The sequence below is a fragment of the Arthroderma uncinatum genome (genome assembly GCF_011692745.1).
Source record: "Arthroderma uncinatum strain CBS 119779 chromosome Unknown scaffold1, whole genome shotgun sequence".
NCBI classification, from domain to species: Eukaryota; Fungi; Ascomycota; class Eurotiomycetes; order Onygenales; family Arthrodermataceae; genus Arthroderma; species Arthroderma uncinatum.
The window spans coordinates 2,256,152-2,269,949 of NW_022983863.1; the positions used below are offsets into that span (position 1 = coordinate 2,256,152).

General features: G+C 50.1%; 5 protein-coding genes across 5 annotated transcripts; 3 read left to right on the top strand and 2 right to left on the bottom strand.

Moving 5' to 3' along the window:
- Positions 1-252: 252 nt before the first annotated feature.
- On the bottom strand, positions 253-2,202 carry GIQ15_00695 (amidohydrolase; the record flags this gene model as incomplete). Its single annotated transcript, XM_033548112.1, has 6 exons — positions 253-673; positions 774-975; positions 1,044-1,227; positions 1,290-1,530; positions 1,642-1,876; positions 1,959-2,202. 6 exons carry the CDS (start codon positions 2,200-2,202, stop codon positions 253-255), a joined length of 1,527 nt encoding a protein of 508 aa, XP_033409063.1.
- Positions 2,203-4,677: 2,475 nt separating this feature from the next.
- GIQ15_00696 (alpha/beta hydrolase fold protein) lies at positions 4,678-5,511 on the top strand (the record flags this gene model as incomplete). The annotated part of the gene is made up of 1 exon (XM_033548113.1): positions 4,678-5,511. One exon carries the CDS (start codon positions 4,678-4,680, stop codon positions 5,509-5,511), a length of 834 nt encoding a protein of 277 aa, XP_033409064.1.
- Positions 5,512-6,584: 1,073 nt separating this feature from the next.
- On the top strand, positions 6,585-8,833 carry GIQ15_00697 (fusarisetin A cluster transcription factor; the record flags this gene model as incomplete). Its single annotated transcript, XM_033548114.1, has 3 exons — positions 6,585-7,247; positions 7,312-8,498; positions 8,563-8,833. 3 exons carry the CDS (start codon positions 6,585-6,587, stop codon positions 8,831-8,833), a joined length of 2,121 nt encoding a protein of 706 aa, XP_033409065.1.
- Positions 8,834-9,426: 593 nt separating this feature from the next.
- Positions 9,427-10,370, bottom strand: GIQ15_00698 (60S ribosomal protein L44; the record flags this gene model as incomplete). Its single annotated transcript, XM_033548115.1, has 4 exons — positions 9,427-9,723; positions 9,813-9,905; positions 10,150-10,311; positions 10,368-10,370. The coding sequence occupies 4 exons, from the start codon at positions 10,368-10,370 to the stop codon at positions 9,427-9,429; spliced, it is 555 nt and encodes a 184-aa protein (XP_033409066.1).
- Positions 10,371-11,092: 722 nt separating this feature from the next.
- Positions 11,093-13,639, top strand: GIQ15_00699 (rds1; the record flags this gene model as incomplete). The annotated part of the gene is made up of 5 exons (XM_033548116.1): positions 11,093-11,224; positions 11,288-11,370; positions 11,430-11,510; positions 12,247-12,556; positions 12,614-13,639. 5 exons carry the CDS (start codon positions 11,093-11,095, stop codon positions 13,637-13,639), a joined length of 1,632 nt encoding a protein of 543 aa, XP_033409067.1.
- Between the last annotated feature and the right edge of the window lie 159 nt (positions 13,640-13,798).

Sequence of the window (13,798 nt, forward strand, 5' to 3'; positions counted from 1 at the left end):
AGAAATATGAGTAAGTTAGTAGAAAGGAAAAGCGGCGGGAATTCATGGCCTAATCAAGAAAGGGATGATACGGAAATCGATAATAATACTGCAATATAAATAAAACCTTGCAAGCTCAAACAATAAATCAAGCCAATCCCCCAAAGGTGCACCCTTAAACGATAAAATAACAGTCATGGCACGTCATTCGTTGGTGATTCATAAACAGACTCGTCTGGCCATATAGGAGTGTATTGGTGGAGTGAAATGGCCCTAGTAATTCTTCTGCATACTCCTCTTGACTTCCGGAAACTCCTCGTGGATAGTATCCCCGTTGCTCACCCCATTCCCATTCCTCCCTTCTTCCGCATCAGCGCCGGCAGAAGCAGCAGAAGCTCTTCCAGCGCCATCCTTCATCCCAATCTTATGCACCCGCCCATTGATAATGATAACGTCCAATTTCCTATGGTCCTGCAACACAGAAATATTCTCTAGTGGGTTACCATCGACCAGTATACAATCAGCATAGTAACCCGGAAGGATTTTTCCCAGCTCGTTCTCACGCATGAACAGCTTTGCTACGCCGGCGGTGGCGGCGATAACGCTTTCATGAGCCGTGAAGCCTAGTAGATCCTGGAAGTGCATGAGGTCTCGGGCATAGGTGCCATGAGGCGTCCAAGCAAAGCCATAGTCACTGTAGCTAGGTGTTAGTTAGGATGTCTTAAAACTATCCTTCTTATAACTAGTGAGGTATGGTATGTGGTAGGGAAGGAGTTGAAAGGGATTCGGCATACCCTCCTGGTAATATAACGATACCACGACGATGCATCTCCCGTAGAGCTAGAAGTGCCGCGTCCCTCTCTTTCCGGTATCCTACCTCCTCTGCCTTTTCTGGTGGGTATCCAAACTTTGCGGCTTCGGTGAATATGTTGACCAACCAGTTCAAGGCGGGCGCAACAATGTGTTTCGTTTTGTTTTTCTCAAGCATGTCCATTCCTATCTGGCAGTTAGGCGCCATTCTTCCCTTGAAAAGGGAGACTACTGTTGGTTGGTGAAGAACTAACCTTCATCGTCAATGTAGGAGGCATGGTATATTACGTCGACTCCATGCTTGACACACATCTTCACCGAATCTCGAGCTCGTGCATGTGCACATAAACGTATACCACGCTTATGGGCCTCATCGACGCAAGCAGCTGTCTCCTCATCTGTAAAATAGCAGTCTTGTGCATTTCTTGTCTCCGTTATCTGCAATATATCATTAACAGCTGCACATAAAATATCGAAAAGGTTAGTAATAATTTACTCACTTCCTCGCCTGACATGCTAAGCTTTATCTGGTCAACTCCTAGCTCAGCATGATGTTTGATCACCTCCCTCATCTCCTCTGGCCCATCCGCAAACGCCGTGATTCCAGCTATCAACTCCCCATCACGCCTAGCAATCTCCATGCCATTAGCTAGAGACCGGGGGCCGGGTATATCGCCAGCATTGATCGAATCACGTATCACTACGTCCAGTCGATCCTTAGCTGCAGCCGCTCCAAAACACCTTTGCTAGAGGGTCAGCGTCTGGATTATTTCCAAGGATACACCAGATAAGATGGGGAAAAAAGCGATACTAGAAAGGAAGAAATGGATGATACGAAGGTCGAGTACATACATCGTGTAACCAGAGTCAGCATAACATTGGGCGCTCCTTGCCGTGAGCAATGTATGCTCTTCGACTGCAAGCTCGCCGAGCCGTTCCAGGTCACCACCGTTCCAGGAGAGATGCGTGTGGGCATCACCTAGACCGGACATTAACGTGCGGCCACGTCCGAAGATCTTTCGTACTCGGGGATTTTTCTTAAGATCCTCCTTCCCCGGAACTGCACCAACGGCGGTTATTCTCTCGCCTACGAGATGGTTAGTCGCCGGCCCTTTCTATTATATATACCCTAGCAGGAATCAGGAGCCAGCCAGATAGGTTTGACATACCTTCGATGAGAACATCGCCCTGATATGGGAGCCTGCCAGTAGAGTCCAAAATATTAACATCTAGGAACAGGACCTTGGAGTCTGCGTGAGTCCCTGAAATCTCATATTTCTTGGGGGTTAGGTTGGCTCCAAAGTCTAGAGCATCAATAGTAGCTATGTTTCTAGGTGGCCCATCGTAAGGTTGTATCTGGCTCCCAGTCGAGGCCCATGAAACTGGAGGTTCGTCCGTCTTTTCTGCTGCCATGACTGCTTTTGCTAGAGGGGGCAGGTCTGGATTGAGTTCGAGGAGCTGCCGTCCTCTACCTCTGCAAGGGGGTCTCCCACTGCTCTTAAAGGACGCAGCTCCCCCTTTGTCGTACAATATGCCAGAGACAAGTGACAGTGATATCAATTTAGAGTTCTGCTATACCGATCCACCCTGGACAGTGAAAGATACTGAAGAACTATCCCTTCGCAGCAGTGAGTTTTGCACTACCACCGCGGCCTGTTAGTACGTGTGCGATGAATATTCGCCAACAGGGCTTGTCTCAGCAAAGTCTCTCTGAGCACCAGTGCCGCTGGAGTGAACAGGCAGGTCAAGGCGTGTCACACGTATGATTCCCCCGTGCAGGCGTGTGTGCTATGTTGGGAAAACAACCAGGCTTGGGATGTATCCTTGCTCCCTCCTTCACCCTTCCTGGCTCCTTAAAACGAAGAGCGAGGAGTATTCCGCCTTGCACATGCTGAATTCCGCGACGATACCAACGGCGCTGCAGGTGAACGAGATCGGCACAGCACAGGCAAGCCAGCTGCGTGGAGCAGACTGCTGGGCGCCACAAGACGGCCTTCTCCAAGCTCAACGCACAGTCATGATTTAGTGGCGGTATATAGGAGCGAGTTATGCTATTTCGGGCCTGCCGTTGTGCTAGCGAGATAGCGTCGAATATAAAGAAAGAAAAACCGGGAGAAAGCAGCGTATCTGGCCAATCAAGGGCGCAATATCGAGCTGATCCGTCCTCCAGAACCGAGATACTGTCGAGCCAGCGAACGCGAGAGGCCGAAAGTTAAGCCCGTCACCTTGTAACTTTTGTATTTCTTCAGAGTTTTGTCACAGCTGCAGAGGCACCCTGGCCTCGTCGTGCCGCTGAGAGCAAACATCCCCAGGCAAGCTTCAGCTTGGCGAAAGTGTGTTGAATGAATATGTTGAGGTCCAGCAGAGGCTATACCGTAGTGTGTAGCCTGTAGAGTAGGCTGTATAGCCCGCAGAGTAGCCTGTATAGCCCGCAGAGTAGCCTGTATAGCCCGTAGAGCATGTCCCTGGGAGCGCGCTCAAAGAGCGATGGAGGCATGGCGCGAAGAGGGATTGGAGCTTCTCAACTTGATCGACAAGGAAAACAGTCAAAGACGAAATATATGTTGGCCAGCGAAGTATCGAAGCTGTCGAGTCTCTTTTGTGCGACTGATCGTGTTGCAGTACATATATCTCCCCGGCGCCATTCAATCGCGCATCGGTTCGACGTCGTACCCTCGCGCTGAATGCATCCATGTATGAATGAACGAATGTATATGCGATTCCTGGTCATCCGTTCTCGCTGGCATGAGTTTCATCTTCTCGAACCGTCAAATTGGCTTCCGGGTGTTGATGAATGACGCCGTCGTGATCATCTGTTTATTCAAGGAGATGATGGCCATATACTCGCCACATCGCAGCCAGGATGGACAAAGATTCCAGCAGGACTAAGCTCATCATGCCCGTTCAAGAAAGAAAAGTCTCGAAAGCTGTGAGAAGAAAGCTGGAAGACGACGGGAGAGATGGTGGAAGAGGTTAGGGATATGAGTTGACTGAGACTGCGTCTAGGAGAAGAAGACTGGGATCTGGCTACCGCGTCCTGCATGTACAAACACCTTCTTCTGCAGACGACAGGTTGATATCTGGAGCCAGGTCATACTATATTTACTACGTCTGGCTAACCAGGGCCACCGCTGCTACCGTCAGAGTCGATATCAGCCTATCTCTTCTCTCTATTCCCACCACGCCGGCGAACGACCACCATCATGCGCCGGGGGAGCTACTATAGCTTCCCTCGCCATGCCATCGTCGCTTCGGGACTGATTTCGTGCAGAGATAGTTCCTAGGCCATCACAATGCTCGAAACGGAGAAGGCGGAGAAGGCGGAGAGAAAGAGAAGAGAAGGAGAAGAGCTCGATCTGTGGGGCAGGGCTGCATCATCTGGAATTGAAGAACCGATTTCTAGCATATCTTGGGCGTGGAGTCCGCATCGATGTCCGTCTTCCATCGTGGAGAAGAGTCGACTGACATGGAGGAGCGGACGGCCAAGTCCATCGTCAAGCCCGCTTCGTGCAGGTCTCCGCGCCTCGGACAGCATCTCCATGGCCGGGCTGAAGGTCCCCCTTGATCATTCCAGGGTCAGGGCGTCTTGCATTGCATAGTGTTGTGGTGACTAGTCGAAAGAGAAATAGCTCTTCTCCTTGACATCCGCGCTTCAACGCAGGGCTTCGTCCGTGAAAGTGGTCCTCATCTCAAGGATTTCCTTGCTGCTGGATTCGGAGGCAATACGTGGACGCGGAAGTCCGCAGAATTGGCAAGAAGAAGGAATTTTCCATGTTTTATATATAAGAGGCCTCCAACCACGCTCGTTGTTGAAGGAATTCCTTGGTTTGGAAGACCAAACTCTTGAATACGCATATATCAACGACTTTTCCTGTCTACCTCGAAGCCATGACCAAGAACAGTGGATTCCTGACTAGGATAAACGAAGCCGGCAAGCATTTATACTATAAGAAACATGGAAACCCAACAGGACCACCAATTGTACTCGTTCATGGCCTAGGGGGCACATCGGAATATTACGACCCCTTGATTTCCTCTCTCAAGCTGGCAGAGACTTATTCAATTCACCAGTTCGACCTTGAAGGGCACGGCCGTTCACCTTCCTCCGCTGAATCGATACTAAGCATGTCCTCATTCGCAGACGATGTGAAGAGTATCTTTTCGTTAGCCGGTATCTCACCATCTACGCCAGCGACATTGATTGGATCATCCATGGGCTGCATTATAGCAACGTTATTTGCAGTACAGAATCCAGGGCTGGTTCGCAAGCTCATCCTCCTGGGTCCTGCTCCATGCCCTCTCCCTCCGGCAGGACGAAGTGCAACTCACGCCAGGGCAACAGTGGTGAGAAGCAGAGGCATGTCTACCATTGCGGACACAGTTGCTACAGCTGCCACATCCTCACTCACCAAAACAAAGAAACCAGCCGTCTACTCGACAATACGATCGATGCTGCTGGGCCAGGATCCAGAGTGCTACGCAAAGGCATGCACTGCCCTGGCCGATGAAACCAAGCCGTTGGACCTTGGAAGCCTCACCTGTCGGACTTGTATCATCACCGGCGACGAGGACAGAGTTAGTCCGCCAGCTGTGTGTAGCCAGCTTGCAGCGTCTATACCCAACTGCCAGCCTCCAGTCGTGCTGAAGGATGTTGGCCACTGGCATGTCTTCGAAGACATAGACGGGGTATCCAAGGCAATCCGGCCATTTCTCAGGGACTAGCTCTCTATATATCCAACTTGGCCACGACTGCTATTTTCTTATTGTATGAGGGGATTTATCGGGAATAAGGACTGCAAAGAAGGACTGCAGATTTGATGATGTTATGCCTCCTGCCTGCGTATAGGCAATAGAGGAAGGGATAGAAGCTGCAAGCTCAACTGTTCGGGAACAATGACTTGGTATATGTTTTTGTAATGACTCAACAGAGCAGTGGTCGACTATCATCTGTCAACCAGCGCCTGTAAGTTCGGGCATATACGTACGTTGGCCTAGACGTGATGACTGTTGTATTTGGACCAAGGGTTTTAATAGAGTATTAATATTATAATGTCTACATTGGTAACTTCGATATAACCAGCATCTATATCTCTATACAGCATCATTCGGCGAATAAAACGTTGATTCACCCACTGCTTCCCTATAAGTATCCATATTCTTATTCACGGCCTTCCCCAAGCCTTTAAAGATCAGCAGTGCTTATCCTCAAGCAATCCTTGGAAGCTGTTTAGACGGCTATATAGAGCAGTCTGTACCAGGACATCGGCTTCTGGAAGGCCGTATATGATAAACTTGGGCTATAACATATCCCCTGAGTATCTGGAAGCCGCAGTTCCAGCTTTAAGGGTATCAGGTATGGTATACAGCTTATATCTGTGATAACGCATGTCCATATACTCCGTATGAGGCCAGATATACGCCGCACGATCAGCCATCGACGCCCAAGTACTGTAACATCGCCGTCGCACTGTGTACGAGCGACTCGCCGCCTCGTTCCCTCGGTCTCGACTGGCTATTTGTTCAGAGTTGGCGTTCATCCCGATATCTTAATAATTGGCGACGGGCTGGTATATTGAAACCGCCAAAAAGCAATATATAACAAAGGCAAAGCAAGGAGACAGACGTTTGACAAGATCCAACCGTCGCCCTCGCCCGTCATACCGTTACCATGGCGTAGAGCTGGAAGTAAAGGAGAATTAAAAAAACCAACCTCCCCCCCCTCGACGCTGTCCCAGGCCTCTTCTCGTCCTCCGTCCCCCCTCCGCCCTCACTCCTCCGCGATCACCGTCCTCGCCATGAGCACGACGCACACGAACAAGCGGCTGCCGGTTAGCTGCGAGCCCTGTCGCAAGCGCAAGATCCGCTGTCCGCGCAATGGGCCGCCGTGCGACACCTGTATACGCCGTGGCCTGGGGATGGCGGACTGCTTCTTCCTGGGCCAGTCGCGCAACCCCTTGAACGCAACCTCCGCCGAGTCGTCCAAGATCGTCCAGCAGGAGCTGTTGCAGCGCATCCGGAACCTCGAAGACCTGCTCAAGAAGCACGTCGGGCATGCCATCGTCCAGGACGAGCCCGTATCGCCGCCGACGACGAATGTGTCGTCCAACACCCGTCACGGCTCCGAGAGCGACAGCAAGAGCCACAGCAACAGCAACATCAACAGCAGCAGCAGCAGTTCAGAGCTCACGCAGAGCTTTCTGCAGAATGTCGGCTCGCTCTCGATCTCGCCGCAGGGCCATGTTCGCTTCGAGCCTCAGTCGTCGAAGCTGGACTTCCATCTCGCCCAGATCTCGGCGAGCGAGTACCGCAACCAGGTCAACAGCGCCAACGTCGAGAAGCCCAGCGGGTTCCCCTTTGGCTGTGACGACCCGGCATCGCGAGACAGGCTGCTGGCCCGTCTGCCGCCGAGCAGATACTGTGATGCCCTGAAGGACACGTACTTTCGAGTGTTTTCTCCGGTTCGTCCTTTTTTCCTGGACTGTAGGACTGTTTGTTTATATCAGTGGATCTGACCGTCTATAGCTGTTTCATATATTGCACGATCCTACTTTTGCTGAAGAGTATGAGTGCTTCAGACAGGATCCAGGCTCGGTGTCTCTATCATGGCTGGCTCTGCTCTTTGTCGTCCTGGCAATCGGCGTCACCAGCCTGGACGACGACGACCCTCTGCTCCCCGATCTGGGTCGGGAGTCTACTCCAAGCGCCAATATCAGGGTCATCTCAGAGCAGTACCGGTCAGCGGCCATGCAATGCCTTGCTGCAGACCAGGTGCTGTCCCGGCATTCCATGAAGACCCTCCAGGCATTGGTACTTTTGATCTATGCCCTCACGCATAGCTCTCAGCCGTCATGGGTCCTCATCGGCATGACCCATCACGTAGCCATTGCCATGGGCTGCCATCTCGACCCAGATAACTTCGACCTCTCTCTGGTCGAAGCTGAAGAACGCCGGCGGTGCTGGGCTGGGCTGATCATGCTGCATATGATCCAGAAGATCTCCTTCCGCAACCTCGACCGCCAGCGTATGAGTCGTGACGTTCGTCTTCCCCTGGACGCCAACGATCTTGACCTGATGAAGGGCAGTGGTCTCACGATGGACCAGCTCCGCCATCCTACCGGCCCTACACAGATGACATATCTCCTCTTCAAGTTCCGTCTCTACGATATTGCCTTGGCCATTTGTAATGAGATCTTTTCCTCGGAGACATCACCTTCTGTCATTGCCAAATTGGACAATGATATATCTAGCCAACAGGAGCTTTGGACCACACGATACCATTCCGACACCAGTGTCGAGCCGCTGCCCAGCCAGCATTTTGCTCACATTAACATCCTCTTCGGCTACTCGCACCAGCTGCGTCTGCTACTGCATCGTCCCGCCCTCAACCGCTATCTAACCGGGGATATAAACGACCGCACCCATAGTTCTCGGAATCGCTGCCTTGACGCTGCAAAGGGCTTGCTATCCATCCAAAAGACCCTTGCTGAATCGCCACAGTACGCACCCTATAAATGGTACACGGCTGGGTTGGCTAGCTTCCACGCCTTCCATGCCGCCGTTGTCCTCACCGTGATCATGATGAATCCTGAAAGCCAGGCGGAGTATGAAGAGATTCATGGCCTGTTGGTGGATACGTTGCAGGTCTTCCATATACTTTCGAGTAGGAGTAGTTTGTGCGAGAAGGGGATACCAATCCTTAGTCAGTTACTGTAAGTCCACCGATCTTTATCCCATCTTCGTTTCCTACCGTCGATACCTAACCAGGAATAATAGTGAGCTGGCATCCCCTCAGCCCCAGCATCAAACCTTACCGCAACAACAATCACAGCCACAGTCACATTCTGACCTCATGCCCACCACTCTCTCATCACCGCAAGATGCCGCTCTCCCTCTCCTCTCGCACGGGGCCCCGGTACCAGAACCAGCATTCAACTTTGCAAACCCGCACGCTGAAACTATCCAGTCCCAGCTCCAGGCCCAGTACTGGGTCACGGCTGGCGGTATCCCATGGAATAACTGGGGATTCCTTATCCATGAAGTATAGCCCCGTTCTACTATCACGAAAGCAAGCTCGGAGTTCTAGGTGTGTCTAAGTGTCTTTAGGGAGTCGTCAAGGCAGATATTTGATACATTTTTGTTTATCTGTGTGAATGTATTACCGTTGGATGTATGCAAGATATGATGTATGCACGAATATTGGGATGACGCCATAAGAACGAATTTAGGATATTATGACGAGTGTACGGAGATCTAGGAGTTTTATTTAAAAGCATGAAAATAATAGTTTACATCAATCTACACCAGTTGGTTTTGCACCTACTTGACAACGAAAGCTTCATTGAATTTTATGTCATTTCCCTAGGACCGCTTCACCATTCTTGCTTCTGCCGTCTAGTTTACACGGAAATCGAAACATTTATTTATTTGATTATTTCTTTTCATTCCGCATGGCCACCCCACATAATTTCCATTCCAGAAGCGGTAAATGGATGAAGAAGATTGAAGAAGGTATCGGGAGGTGGTGTGGGGTGTTTCAAAAGCACGGCATGATATTGGAAAAAGGAGAAGAAGAATGTCATCGAGAGAGGTGGTTGATGAAGGTAATTCATTCGTTTAAGTTTTATTTCTTTTTGTCGTTTAGAAAACAAGGGCGGCACCCTTGGTCTTCTTGTCACCACTGTTGTTGAACACGGTAATTAGCATAAAGTAGAAGAAGAAGAAGGAGAAAATGACAACAGGAACGACATACCCAAGCTCGAAGTGTTTGCATCGCTTCAATGCGAGCTGTGCCTTGGTCTTGCAGACTGTGCATTCCATTCGGAGAACGACCTTCTTGGTGGTCTTGGCCTTCTTCCTGAACACGGGCTTGGTCTGACCACCATAACCACTCTGTTTGCGATCATAACGACGCTTACCCTGGGCGAATAGCGAGGCCTAATGCACCGAAGAAACAGCACTGTTCAGTATATTGCACGCGCGAGAGATATTTCTGGTTTGTCTTATAGATCGTGAGAGTTGCTGACCTTGCCTGCCTTGTATTGGGTGACTCTGTGCTGGGTGTGCTTCTTGCAGTCCCTGCCCTTGCAGTACGTCCGGCGGGTTTTTGGGATGTTGACCTATCGAGCAAAGGGTCAGTACTATTCGCGGATTAAGACTTTTGCAGGCTGTAAGTATATTTGAAGCTTGGAGTCATCCTATTCGATCTTTTAAGCAGAAATCGTATTATCGGTGGTATCGTGCCGTCGATGGGCCAGGAGGCGGATTAGATGAGTCCTCGAGAACATTCGCTGTCGTCCATGAATACCGAAGAGATATACGTATATTGCCATCTCTAGGAGTCAAAATATTGACTGTTTATACCGCGATTGTCACTCCCGGATCTTTCACAACAATCTTCCCAACACTGTATTCTTTTCCAATAGTATCCGCAGACACGGTTTCGCTCTCGTCAAAATTGTCGAATTTCGTGTCATTATGCGATGGCCGGTCGATGTCGATTGCTCGATTGCTCGCTGGATACCCCTCCAAGCTCCGAAATAAAGGAGACACGGCCAAGAAAAAGGGAGTCAGGCTCTTACCATGGTGACTGATATTCGCCGGATCACAGACTCGAGTGGTAGTGTCGCTGGTCGCTGGTCGCTGAGTTCGATGTCGATGTCGATGTCGATGCGACTTTTGTGTGGTGTGAATTTCACGCTCGCTTACGTTTAGAGGAAGCCAAGACGCTAGGCGAGTTATGTAAGCACATCTACAAAACTTCTGTACGCAAGCATCTATATCTTTATCGTCAGACAGGAACGCTTATAACATAGGTTGGCAGTTGGCATATGGCAGTTATATTAAACAGAGACATAGTAGAATAGGACTACTTCAGAACTACAGTCAGCCTTGGTAGAACCGGAGAGTGCAGATACTCGGCCCCAGCTAGTCAATAGTATACTCACTCTTATACCTAACTTCTATACTAACTTCCTCTTATACCCTCTATATCTACCCTCATTATACCTCTCTTATATCCTCCTGTCTATCCCTTCTATCATCCTTTCTCCATGTTTTCTCCCTGTCTTCATCTCGCTGTCTGTAGTCCCCACGTGATGATAAGGGTTATCGGGTCTTGGCGTTGGCTGGAGCCTCCTTCTCCGTCTTTTTGTATATACAACGGTTAAGACAACAGAGGAGAGAGAGAACACGATATATAAGTTGGCGCCTCGACTGCAACGCTCACTCAATCTTGAGCTCTTCCCCTGCACCGCTTGCTGTCTCTTCGTAGCACTTCCTCTTCACACTTCGCGCCACTGTCGCCATGCTGATCAAGTACCTGCTGCCCCTCATACCTTTTAACGCTTGCCCACATCCACCAGCTAACCCGTCTGTCAACAGAGTTAGAACCCTCACAGGCAAGGAGATCGAGCTGGACATTGAGCCAGACTACAAGGTGCGTCTCCTATCTTTTTTATTCGAAGACAAGACGTGATTGTTGACCCGAATACCCGACCAGGTATCCCGCATCAAGGAGCGTGTAGAAGAGAAGGTGGGTATTCCACCAGTGCAGCAACGGTTGATCTTTGGCGGAAAGCAGATGTATGCTCTCCCCTTTTTACCCTGGGCTTATCCTCTTGCTAACCGTTCTCATCCAACAGGGCAGACGATAAGATCGCATCAGAGTACAACTTAGAAGGCGGAGCCACACTGCATCTGGTTCTAGCCCTACGAGGGGGACAGTAAGGCCATATCTCACGGGATAAAGAACTAGAAGGAAAGAAGGAAAGAAACAGCAGGGAGGAGAGTAAGGATGAACGACGAAAGACGAATGAGAGAAGAGAACACCCACCCATGAGTCGACCGGGTCAAACCACAAGGATACACTGAAGGTCTCCCAAACCCGTTTACTGCCTGGCGGAACGGGCTTCCGCTTGGAAACGAAGCTCAGAATCCCAACTGTCTGCTTTTATTTCCTGGTTTATCTTATTAGATCTGTTACCTGCATCAATTGATAGCGAGATTATCAAAATACCTTATATTTCCATGGCTGATAAAAAGTACGGTGAACTCGGGCCAGAATCCAGAGGACAACAGCTAGATCGTGCTGTTCGCTCGCATCTGGTCCATGATATACGGATGCTACTAGAAACTGTAACCGTTAAATGTCATGACATACGTTCATATGTTCCGTATGTCCCGGCTGAGACCTCAGATGACGCAACTATCACCATCACTTCCATCTGGTTCCGATCAAGAGCTAGCCGGTATATAGCTGCTCGCTACTTTTATTTTCTTCCACAATAAAACCATCAGGAGAGATAGGAAAAACACTTGCCATAGTCAACTTGGCAAGACGCAGTTCCCCGGGTGCAATTCTACGTATATATAAGTTTCGGGGATAGATTGGAGAAAGGTCGGGACCATGCGGACCCTCACAGACCTTATTGTTGCCTTGTTGGCACTGTTTATTAGCAGTGGAGTCTTCCATGTAGCTGCCCAGGTTAACACGGCGGCACCAGCTGCTGCACCACCTGTTCGAAGCCATGAATCTCTGGCCAGTCATGGCTCATTCAGTGGAACACCGACCGTCACTGGTGCTTTGAAGAATACCGCATTGGGAACGGAGATACCTGCGAAACCTCCTGCAGCATCAGCTACCACATACCCGAGCGATGGACAGCTTCATAACCCTCAGCCAGCCCCTTATGTTCCCGCCGGAGGACAAGGAACAAACGGAACGGAGCCAGTCTATAATGTCAAGAGTGACTTTGATTATGAATCATTGGTATGTTGTAGCATAGGTCTCCAGGGGGTGAACTCCCAGTGCTAACAATTGGTAAAGGCCCTGGCACTATATCAAGAATGGATCGAACTGGATCTCTTCCGATACGGCCTGAAGATCTTCTCAGAGAAAGAATTCACTGATGCCGGCCTCACTTCCGAGGACCGATATCTGATCGAGTTCATGGCTGAGCAGGAAATCGGCCATGCGACCCTAATCAGCAACATCCTAGGCGCCCAGGCTCCTATGCAATGCACATACAACTACCCTTTCACCACTGTCCGGGAGTACGTCGACTTTTGTCAAAAGCTCACTCGCTTCGGTGAGTCGGGAGTGTATGGATTCCTCGGACATCTGAACTCAGGTGAAGCAGCTACGCTCCTGCTCCAGTCCATTACCACTGAGGCTCGACAGCAGATGATCTTCCGCCAATTCAACGGCGTGTTCCCTATGCCCGTGTGGTTCGAAGTTGGCATTCCTCAATCATGGGCCTGGACGCTTCTCGCACCATATATCAGCTCATGTCCAGCTGACCAGACCAGACTTGCCTGGCAAAACTTCCCGGCCCTTCAGATCGTTAACCAGCCTAACCCAGCACGTATAAATGGATCAGCAGGAACAAACGAGACGCTGACTCCCGGGATGAACACGCTGAAGAGCTCAAACTTAACATCATCTGAAGCCTGTCTCAACGCAACCAGCCTGTCCAACGACTGCGGTCCAGCAATCACCCAGAACCGCACAAACCCACTCTCCTACCCTGGCCGCGTCGTCAATCTCTCATGGGAAAGTCCCGGAAAACCAGTGGGGCCGAATAACAGCTATATCACAACTTCGCAGGCCGGAGCTCCCAAGTTCGTCGTATGGGTATCGCAGCTTAACGTCACCTATTCTCCCCTAAACATGAATGGAAATAGCTCAGGAACTACCGTGCAGCCAAACCTGGAGACGTTCCAGGGCGACCCGGCGATCAATGGGACGATGTTCATTGCTATCACCGACTCGGACACGCCGTACACGTCGTTTAACCTGTCAATGATCAATCCACACGTCGTTGCTGGCCCAGCTTTGTATCAAGCTGGCTGAGAGGAACATTCATAAGTTATACTCGAAGTATAAACAGCGTCGGGTTGATAAGAAGTCTGTTGTAATGTATGGCTATCCCACGATGTTTACACGACGGTTAGTCAAAAGTTGGATATATATTTTGTAGTACGGTACCTAAAAAAGAATATAATATTGATC